The sequence below is a fragment of the Antennarius striatus genome, chromosome 15 (assembly GCF_040054535.1).
Source record: "Antennarius striatus isolate MH-2024 chromosome 15, ASM4005453v1, whole genome shotgun sequence".
Lineage (NCBI taxonomy): Eukaryota > Metazoa > Chordata > Actinopteri > Lophiiformes > Antennariidae > Antennarius > Antennarius striatus.
In genome coordinates, this window is record NC_090790.1 from 20,532,642 (window position 1) to 20,543,188 (window position 10,547).

General features: G+C 46.8%; 1 protein-coding gene across 5 annotated transcripts; it reads left to right on the forward strand.

The window, feature by feature from the left end:
• The first annotated feature begins 205 nt into the window (after window positions 1-205).
• ark2n (arkadia (rnf111) N-terminal like PKA signaling regulator 2n) lies at window positions 206-9,828 on the forward strand. 5 transcript variants are annotated; one of them, XM_068334757.1, is made up of 5 exons: window positions 206-403; window positions 1,453-2,350; window positions 6,115-6,285; window positions 6,642-6,756; window positions 6,884-9,828. In XM_068334757.1, exons 2-5 carry the CDS (start codon window positions 1,519-1,521, stop codon window positions 7,071-7,073), a joined length of 1,308 nt encoding a protein of 435 aa, XP_068190858.1. In that variant the 5' UTR covers window positions 206-403; window positions 1,453-1,518; the 3' UTR covers window positions 7,074-9,828. The 5 variants fall into 5 exon arrangements, 4 of the variants coding, with proteins under 4 accessions (XP_068190858.1, XP_068190857.1, XP_068190855.1 ...); XR_011038184.1 differs by lacking the exons at window positions 6,642-6,756; window positions 6,884-9,828 and adding an exon at window positions 3,585-4,474 and having other exon boundaries at window positions 6,115-6,171; XM_068334756.1 differs by lacking the exon at window positions 6,115-6,285 and having other exon boundaries at window positions 6,884-9,825.
• The last annotated feature ends 719 nt before the right edge of the window (window positions 9,829-10,547 follow it).

Below are 10,547 nucleotides of genomic sequence, written 5' to 3' on the forward strand. Positions count from 1 at the left end.
AGCTCAGACATCTTTATACACTTTTATTTGTGTTTCTGAAATGTGACCTTAAAACATAACTAGACACCATTTTCCAGCCGCCTCATCTCCGTCCTGCGGCAGTCATATGTGACCCATAGGGGGCGCTGGAGTGGCGGTGAACACCGGAAGTGACGCATTTGGCTTTGTGAAAGACGAACGACTGATGGAGACATTTTAAAATAAATATGCAGCTAGCGTATAAGGGCTAACAGGGCTAGCGAGCTGACTGCGCCAAAACACATTCAAATTCTTCCAAGTTGTTAAGAAGTTGATCGCATTTACTGAAAACTTTGTTAATGCGTCTAAAAATAAAGAGGCTACAAATTACGGAAGATGTCGAAAAGTCTGACACTGGAAAAAGCGGAATTTAAGTGACGCCGCGGTAAGTTCCAACTGTTAGCTAAGTTAGCGTTAGCCGCTAGCTGCTGCCCGTTAGCCTCCGGGGGGTGGACACGGGTTCCATTTTTAGGGACTGGGGGGTAGCTGACCGGCTGGCCGGAGTCTCCCCCGTGACTTGTCGTCTTCTGGCCAGGTTTGCGGTGTGTGAGGTTAGGATTAAGATTAGCTTCCCCCCGCAGCTAAAAGTTGGATGTGAGTCGAGCCTGTTAGCTCCAGCTAGCTAGAGACAACTGACTGAAGTCACCCGTCGGTTTAACCTCCAGTAGGTTTCCTTCACTGCCCTCCGAGGTCAGAAAAACACTCCAATGTCCGCGGGATGGAATAAAATGTAGCAGCAAAACAGTCGTGAATATCAATCTCTTTACAGAGAGCCAGCCTTTAATACGGAGAATATCTGGCCGTAGGTTCGTATCAGATTTATGTTGTTTATTGTCTGACATGTGAACGTTCAGCGTCTGTATTGAATGTACAACATGAGTTAATACTTATGCATGAGTATTCACTGGAAATAGACATGATCGCAAATAAATAATGGGTAAATAATATGTTACCCTCACTGTCAACAAGTAGGAATTTAAGGCATTAAATACAGATTTACTGTTCAATCTGTCGTGATGGTTGTGTTTGAGATACTCCAGTCAGAAGTGCTGCAACATTTCTTTGAATACAGTTAAAGAGCATTTTTGTTTTTATTAAAAATCTCACCTGCTTCCAGTGGTTGAAAAAGTTTTGGGTTAAATTTTTTGACTAATGCAACGCTAAAGTAACTCCTACTAGGACAGTTAAAGGATCCATTTGCTGTAGCATTCAGGTCCTTTGCTGTTGGATGCAGGCTTGCTAACATTAGTTGTAGCTATTAAACAGGATAAATGTCATGTTTTCTCAGGTGTTTCCTCAGTTTGCATGTGTTGGATAATAATGCTATTAGAATCTGTGTCCTGGTATGAAGTTTAATCACAGCAGTGCATCAGTATTTGTTCAGCCATGGAAATAATACAAGTATGTATATATGATGTGCTTCTCTTCCGGCAGGTGAGCTCCGGTCCAGACACGTTGGTCCAAGCTGCTTTGGACCTTTGGACTGTGTGCTCAATTGGCATGAAGATGGCCGACTCAGAGAAAACAGAGGAGTTTGTGGATGCTGAGTGCCCATCTGAGTTTCTTGATGAAGCTCAGTCCGCCACAACCTCTGTTCAGGGAGAGCAGGATGAGCATCTGAAAACGGAGACCACCACGAGCACCAGCTCACCACCGAGAGAGAAGGCCGACAGTCCTTTGAATGCAGAGAGCGAGCAGAGTCTCCTTTCTATGCCGTTTCTGATGAAGGAGCTCCGCAGAGACTCCCCGGAGTCCCAGCATGCGTCCACAGGGAGTGACAAGCCTGTCTCTCATCACATCTACGAGAGTGACTCCTCAAACCCCTGCATGCTCTCTCCCTCTTCTAGTGGCCACCTCGCCGACTCAGACACACTCTCCTCGGGTGAAGAAAGGGCCGCTCCTCACACAGGAGAAGAAGAGGGAAGCATGGAAGGAGCAGACGCTCCTGGACAGGCGACAGGAAATCAAACATCCGCCACGGCCTCTGGCGGGAGGAAGTCCCGGCGGTCACATTCAGAGAGCGAGATGCCGCATAATGCAATGGCTGCAAAGAAGAACCGCTGCCAGCCCACTGCGGTAGCAGCGGTGGGGCAGGAAAAACAAACCAATGGCAAGCTGACAAAAGTGAAAGGTCACCGGAGCCAGAAACACAAAGAGCGAATGCGTTTGTTGAGACAGAAACGAGAGGCAGCGGCTCGAAAGAAGTACAACCTGCTGCAGGACAGCAGTACGAGTGACAGCGAGCTGACGTGCGACTCCAGCACCAGCTCCTCGGAGGACGATGACGACGACACTTCAGGAGGGAGCAAGACAATCAAGACAGATATATCAGGTAACATCCAGTGTTGATCACACACCCTTACTGCCACAGGATCGTAGAAGCAGCCACTTAGCTTTACCCTTCACATCACTGTTAATGAGAGACTGTTAGCCGTTGGAGTTAATCACAGATTTTCCAATAAGAAGTTGCCGACGTGAGCTAACATTTCCCGGCAACCCAAACCACACACAGTAAGAGCAGTCAGAACATGTAACGCTGCAGTGCAACGGGTCTGATCAGGACAAGCACTGTTTTGTTTGTGTTGTGTCACATTTGTGCTCGTTTCTCACTCGTGTGATGTAGATGTTGTATCTAGATGGGCTTGTTCTTCTTCACTCGCAGTAGCTCCATGTGTTTTGTTGAAGTCTCGTATGCATGCTGTGTGTAGTGGACATTCTTCAACTCATCGAACGACTCAAACTGACTCGTGTTAATCTAACTTACAATTCGACGAGTCCGTCTTCAGACTTGCTGTTAACGGTGTCACTTCGCCGTTCTGCCCTGAGACTCGTCTGATGTATCCTCCTCCTGTCGCCGCCTGTGGGTCCTTCATATTTCCTACATCTATCGTTCCTTCACTCGCATACACTGGAGGTGATGGTGCTTTGTAGCTGTGGAAACCGGTGCTGCTTTTCTCTACACTGGGTTCTGTAGCACCTTTGACGAGTCAGATCTTACATCAATAACTAGTTAATGTATTTACATGGGTTGTACAAACATAACTGAATATCCTTGGTCGCTCCCTGATTTAATCTAATATTTCCTGTTGATTTTATGAATCTTAGTTGAGCTAGCGAGGAGCTATCTACAGGCTGTTTTCTGTTGGCTGGTCTTATTAGCGAGACAAGAACCTGTTGGGTTACGCAGTTTGGCTTTTCCATGAAATTCCATGAAACACAGCTCCTGCTGTGTCAGTGCTTGTTAAATTATTGTGTAGTGTTTTTTTGGGTTTTTTTTGTTCTTTTTCTGAGTGGCTCTAGTGTCACGCCGGTCACTACATCGCTCATGTGAGACATCCATATACCTTACGTTAGAGACATGTACAGCATTGAGTATTTCCAACCATTTTTACATCCCACACGCAGGTCTGATTGCTATAACTGCATGATTTAGTCCATCAGCATGAACGAGTCGATCTGCACGTAACCAAAACCAGACTCATTTCCTCTTTAATACAAACGTCCACCTCCAAAGCATGAGAGTGCTACTGTATTTTCTTATGGCTTGGCCTCAATGTCTTTTCAAGCTGGCTTCAGACGTGCGTCGGAGAGATCCAGAGTGGGCGCCCACATTCATGGGCTGCTGGACAGCGGCACGTGGGACAGGAATGGCATCGGCAGTGTTCTGGAGGAGGCCATGACGCGCTTTGCTGTGATGCAGCGCCAGACCGAGGAGCGTTTCCGCGTCTGGATGGAAAAGCTGGCCCACCTCGACTCAGACGACTCGTCCAAGCGCTCGAGCGACGCCCCAGAGGGCCAGCAGCATCCCTCCCAGGTCGCACGCCCATCCCCGCCCACTTCCTACTTGCCATCGTCGGAGTCTGCAGAGACGATGGCCGCCTACATCTTGGCCCGGGAGAGCAGCAGTCTGGCCCCCAACCCCATAAACAACAACATCCTACCTGAAGTTGTCACTCAGAACGGGAATCTGAGTGGGCCAGACCCAGGGGTCTTGAATGTTTAGGTGACACTTCTGCCCCCGCCTCGTTGTTGCTGTTACTCTGATCCGAGTTCGTGCAGAAATCACGATGACTGAAATGGATAGTGACAACAAATCCTGGACGTCAGCGGGGCCGGATCAGGTCTGTGGACTGTGTGCAGACCTACGGCCTGGTGGCACTGAATCACTGTGAGACTCACCTGATGGACCCCTGCAGCATCCAACACCAGGCCTATCAATAAACTGGAGTCAGGGCTTCTAGTGTGTGGCGTAGTGTAAGGCTTGTTGTTTCTGTTCACCAGCTTCACACACACACACACGCACACACACACATGGTTGAGCTGGTTATGTCCTCTATACAGACTGTCCTCAGTAGCATGTGCCTTGTCTTTCTGACTTCATGCTGGGAACGATGGAGCAGCACAGGAACATTTCTTCAAAACTCAGCCCCCCCTGAACATTTTTTGCATGTTATTGGTAAATAGTTCAGGAATTTTTCAGATCTTGTGACAACCTGTGTTTTGGTGACATAGCTTTACTAACATGGAAACATTTGAGAACACAGATTTGCCTATAAATATGAACGCCACATTGTAAGGTTTCTGGTTCGCGTTTTAAAGCCTGTTAACATTGTTTTATGCTCACATTTGTCACGTTTGCTGCTAACACTGCCTCGTGCAGGAAAGAGAAACAAGTGAGGGAGGTCAGACTCCCAGTGTTTATTTTTAATATATGTACAGAGTCCGGATCAGAGTAGGCGTCCTGCTGAAAGGTCACACATGAGCCCCTCACCCGGTTGATCTTTTATTCTTTTATTCTCGGCCCCGTTCTCATTCTACAGCTTGACGTCAAACTGAAATGCGGGTGTTGAACGTCAGTATTTTCCGCACTATAAGGCGCACTGGATTATAAGGCGCACCCTCAACGAATGGCCTATTTTTAAAAACTAACCCCAACCCTAACCTTATCCATATATGAAACGATTTTGATTAAAAGGCACACCATCAGTTTTTGAGAAAATTATAAAGGCTTTTAGGTGCGCCTTATAGTGGGGAAAATACTGTAATGACACACTACATGTTGGTGGTGTTGACTGACCTGAAGGACTAACCTTCTCTGAGTTGTTAAACGTCTTCCTCAACCCTTTAACCATCCTAACACAATCTAACATGAAGTCATCTTTGGCTCCGTTGTATTTCTAATTACGATGTGTTCCACTTCCTGTGTGTACACATTTCCCTCTGACTGACCTCCTCACCTGTTTGCATGCGATTATATTATTACTACATAGAGCGTGCGGGGCCAGACGAGTTCCCTTCAGCAGCATGTGTGCGACGTGTGCATCGCTGATACGAACATTTTATCGGTTGGTTTGGATTCTGTTGGTCCGATCGGTTTTCAGACTGTGTGAATATCTGTGTTTCTGTTTCTACTTCCATCCAGTCACTTCTGAACCTGTTTTTTCTGTGTCTTTTATTTGTCTGAGCTGAAACGACCCTTTAAATCTCACCTGTTTTCACCTGGTGGTAACGGAGCCCTGTGTGGATCACTACCTGTGTGAGTGTGAAGCAGCACTAATTCTGTGTGGACTTTACTGAAGAGGCTCTCCCGGTTTACATTCTCCTTTTTCTACCTTTTTAATAAAAGGCCTTCATGTTAACACGTCGCTGATTAAACCGGTCATCTCAGTGCGACTTTCTCTTGCTCTACAACCTGTACACACACACACACACACACACCTAAGCTTCTATGGATAGCAGTGTGTGTTTCCAACTCAGATGTTTCTGCTCTTCCACAGAGGAATCTATTGTTGTCTTTTTTTTTTTTTATCCCACTGAATTTCATTGACTAAAGTAATTCTGAAGTGTTTTGTAACGACCGTGTTCTCGTGTAGTTTTTATGTGAGTGGCTGTCATTTTAAAAGCAATAAATGGACAGCAATGAAATGGTTGCTGCAAACGCCGTATTATTACACCACAAAAACAAGCGAACAATAAAAGCCTCATTCACCACCGTCAGCTGAAGCGTCTGGGACTCCAGGCTGTGTTTCTGTGTGTGAACAGCGTCCTGTCTGCTCCAAACAGGCCTAATAATGAAGTCTTCTCTTTCTTCTGCAGACGGGCCTCCAGTAGTGGGCCACTATGATATTTCAGACACTGATTCTAACCAGGGGAGTATGAGTGTGGAGACAGTCCGGCCCACGGTGATAAAGCGTGAGCTAAAAACACACCGAGGCCAGGCTCTGGCAGCTCGCTCTGGGTGTATTAAAGCTCTGAGCTCTATCGCAGGTCAGTTACACACCCGGTAAACCCAAACTGATCACTTCCTCTCCCCTCAGTGAAGACAGGACGTTTAGAGCGCGGGTTGCGTCAGTACGGAACACGCTATCACAACGCGGGTGCTGCACATTCTTTCCTCCCTTGGTTGTAGACATGAAGAACTGACCTTTTCCATCTGACTATCCAGAGTGTGTGTGTTTGGTCCCGTGTGTCTCTATCAGTCAGCATTCAGAGTGACGCATCGCTTTCTTTTTTTGTGCGACGGCAGCTGCAGGGTGTGTGTGTGTGTGTGTGTGTGCGTGCGTGTGTGTGTGTGTGTGCGTGATCCTCCTCACGTGTGATTGTGTTCTTCTGGTGTGTTTCAGGTCACATGGACACAGAATTGATGCACAAGGAGGGCGCTCAGACCAACAGGGGTCACATCCACATTGCCTCCTCTGACAGCGAGGTGGAAATAGTCGGGGTGCAGGAGAAAGCACGGTAAAGGCTTCCAGTGAGGAAGATTAATCTTTACGCTGTCTGGATGCCCCCCCCCAGCCCCCACCCCCACTTCTTCTCCTTCCTGGTTTTGCTAAAAACAATTAACGTGTGTTTCCTGTCCCTCCAGATGTGCACACCCGTGTGGCGGGGTGATCAAGAGTCTCTCCTCCTGGAAGGAGAACTCTGTGGACGAGCTGAACAGCACAAATCAACCCCAGCTCTGGACTACTGCCCCCCCCCAGCCCAGCTGGGCGTCTCCCCCTGAAGTGGTGGACCTCACACTGGACGAAGACACCGGACACAAATGCCTCCTTTAAACAAGCTGCTCACTGAAGACTGCTTCTCTCGTCTGTCGCCCCCCCATCCATCCCTGCCTCGTCTATTAGCTTCCTCCTCTTCCTCTTCCGGCGCTCCGTTTGTTTTAACCTCGCTGCTGGGAAAGATACCGACATCTCCCCCAACCCCCGCTCCTGCCCCCTGAATCCAGACCCAGTGACACAGCGCAGGTAGGATCGGTTTACCTGGTAATGACGGCAGCATCCTGTCCTGCCCTTAAGCCCCACCCCTCAGTAACGGACCAACAGCTGGTGAAATCTCCCCGTTGCTCCAGAGCAGCTCGGTGTCATGTTATGGCTGCTCAGCTCCAAACGGCAGCTGCGACTCTTTCTGGAGGAATGTCACCCCCACCTGTCAGGGGTCGTGTGTTCAAGTCTCACCACTGGGGTCACCCTTAGCCTGCGCCAGCAGCTCCCCTGCTCTCAGGCCCCTGTGCTCTGGTGCTGACAGGGGGGGCTCTGCTTCATCCACACCTCAACATCTAGACACACACGCTCATTCGCTTTTCCTGCAGGAACCCCTCGACTTCCACCGGAACATCAACACCTTTAAGTTAAATATGAGACGACAGCCGACACGGGATGTGTTAGCACGACTAGCTTAGCACAAAGAAACAGGGAAACAGGGAGCCTGTCCAAAGGTCATGATGGCCGACCTGCACCTGTTGTTACACATCTCAGTGGTCCCCAACCCCCGAGTCGTTGGTCAGTACCGGCCTGTGGGTCGGTCGGTTCCGGGTCACACAGAGAGAATCCAGAACTTCCATTATTTCTGTTTTCTTTCTCATCTGAGTCTGAACGATGTTTAGTTCTAAATGAGTGGATTCTCTCCTCCACGTCTATGAGTCACTCTTGTGGAGATGCTTGCCTCGGTCACATGACTACCTTCTTAAAGGGGCCGCTCCGGCCGCTAACACAGAATACATTACCGCTAAACTGAAACTCCCAAGCTAGCAGAACCAACAAGAAACAAACGTGTTTGAAATTGTCTTTGCACAGAGTAAAAGAGTCAGTAGGAGACGGAAGAACCGACGACTTCAAAGAATAAGAGTTTTTCTGCTGGTCGTTTTATTTTGTTGTATTTATTGTCCACACCTTAAAAGCTGGGCCGTTAAAATATTGTCTGACATTAAACGAGAACAACAATCTTGGGGACCACTGATCATCTTTACCCAAATTAAAGCCACAAGTTGTTGGACAGAGTGAAGCTAGTGCTTTTGCTAAGCTAACATGCTAGCTTATGTGGTTTCATACGTACTGGGTGGAGATCTTTTTATTTAGTGTGAACTGTTCACAACAAAACAAATAATTTGTCACCATAGCAACAGGACTTCACTGCGTGCGTGCGTGGGGGGAGAGGGGGTCACCAGTACAAATGATGCATCTTTTGTTTTCTGTGGACACCAGAGTGTCCTTGTGATCTGTGAATGTACGCCCCCTTCTGTTTGCACACCAGCGGATGCACACACCGTTAAATGTCTTCAGATCCCTTTAGCACAAACCAGAAGAGGTTTTCCACACAACACTGCAAAACAAGACGGCTTGAATGCCTTGAAATGTGCACTATTTTCTTTCAGAATCTTATAATGCGTATTCTTTCACTTTACAAGCAGTGGGTTTTGCTATCAATAAGTATTTTAATAATAGATGTGAATATAGCACACATTTAAGGAGAATTAAAGTGCTGCTGAATTCATCCTCTGTGGTTTTCTGGTCCTCGTGCAGTTTTTAGCAGCTATCCAACTCGATGAGCTGTTTTCTTTAAGATTGGATTTGCGTGTTAACAAAACCTAATTTTGTAAGTGGTCTTAAGAATTTTAGAATTAAATAATTGTACTTCTGCTGGAAACAGAAGGGAAGGGAAAATGGTAAATATAAGGAAATACAAAAAATAACCCAAAGTCTAAATGGAATTTATCAGTTTCTCTGTTGCCAGATGCTTCCGGTATGTTTGTACGTCTGAACCGTTTGTACGTCTGAACCGTTTGTACGTCTGAACCGTTTGTACGTCTGAACCGTTTGTACGTCTGAACCGTTTGTACGTCTGAACCGTTTGTACGTCTGAACCGTTTGTACGTCTGAACCGTTTGTACGTCTGAACTGTTTGTAAGTCTGAACCGTTTGTACGTCTGAACCGTTTGTACGTCTGAACCGTTTGTACATCTGAACCGTTTGTATGTCTGAACTGTTTGTACGTCTGAACCGTTTGTACGTCTGAACTGTTTGTACGTCTGAACCGTTCGTACGTCTGAACCGTTTGCACTTTGTGGACGTATTCGACATGAACGCCGTTTCAGACAAAAATCAGCACAATGATTTTTTGAGTTTTCCTTTGTGTGATTATTTTGGTTTTCTTTTGGCCAGTTTCTCCTGTATATTCTGCTTTCAGTCAGGCTTGCAAAGTACATTTCGCTGCCGTTCCTTCATATTATTCTGAACTGTTAGAACAACTCGAGTCTTTAGCGACGGAGATCCTCAACTGTGGGTGCAAATAGTATGTTTGGTCACATCTTTAATCTCACGTCAGATATTATACTCAGTACCAGTCATTTAGCTTTGCTCTGATTTCTGTTTCATTTTACTGTCAGTATTTCAAATTAACACAAAAGTGGTCATGTTTGTTGCTTTTGCAAGTCTTTGACTTCCTTCAAATTATGTACGTAGAACAAAAAGAAACTATTTTAAGACTAAATAAATAGAGCGTTATTTAAGGACTGCTGGTGAATTTTTGTGTGGCTTGATGAACTTTTACTGAAAACAGTGGAATTTATTGCATATTTATCATCTTTAAGTGACTTTAAATCCAGTTAAGTGTCTTAAAACGATCATACAAACTTGGATCAGTGACTCGTCTCCTCCTTGCAGTCTTGATGCTATCGCCTGCTAGCTCTTTATATATCAGTTTAAATAACAGATTTAATCAATTTATTTAATGCTGTTTTGACCTTGTCATATACCAGAAAAAATAGTTTGTCTGGTGCTCTTATTGACTCCTGTTTGGTAGTTACGGAGACCTTTTCATTGTTTGGAGTCCCCAAACAGTCTAGACTGCTGCCTCGCTGAGAACAATGGCTCCTCACCCTCGCCCATAAAAGTAGCACGCCGGGTCAAAGGTCACGCTGTGACACCTGCCACTAGGGAGACATGAGGAGTTCACATGAAGAAGACAAAGGCCGTGTGGAGAAACTCGGGCCCTTCAGCTGGCTCCTTCCACCGCGGGTCGGCGCTCCAGCTGTATGCTAATGTTCCCCGGGCAGCGGCGGCGAGGCCTCCTGGAGCAGTGAGCGCCTCCACGGCTGAAGCGGCAGATGATTCCTCCTGCAGACATGTTTCAGCTGCCGATCCAGGTTTATTCAAAGTGACAGCTCGCTTGTTAACAACCTCCTGGAGGGTTTGACAACATCCGACACAAACACGGCATCGATCAGACACCAGCTCTGGAGGGCGAGTCTAGAC

Coding starts and splice junctions, on each gene's coding strand:
- ark2n (XM_068334757.1), top strand. CDS start 1,519: ATGAAGATGGCCGACTCAGAGAAAACAGAGGAGTTTGTGGATGCTGAG. Junction 2,351..6,114: donor AATCAAGACAGATATATCAG/GTAACATCCAGT, acceptor TTTCTTCTGCAG/ACGGGCCTCCAGTAGTGGGC. Junction 6,757..6,883: donor GGGGTGCAGGAGAAAGCACG/GTAAAGGCTTCC, acceptor CTGTCCCTCCAG/ATGTGCACACCCGTGTGGCG.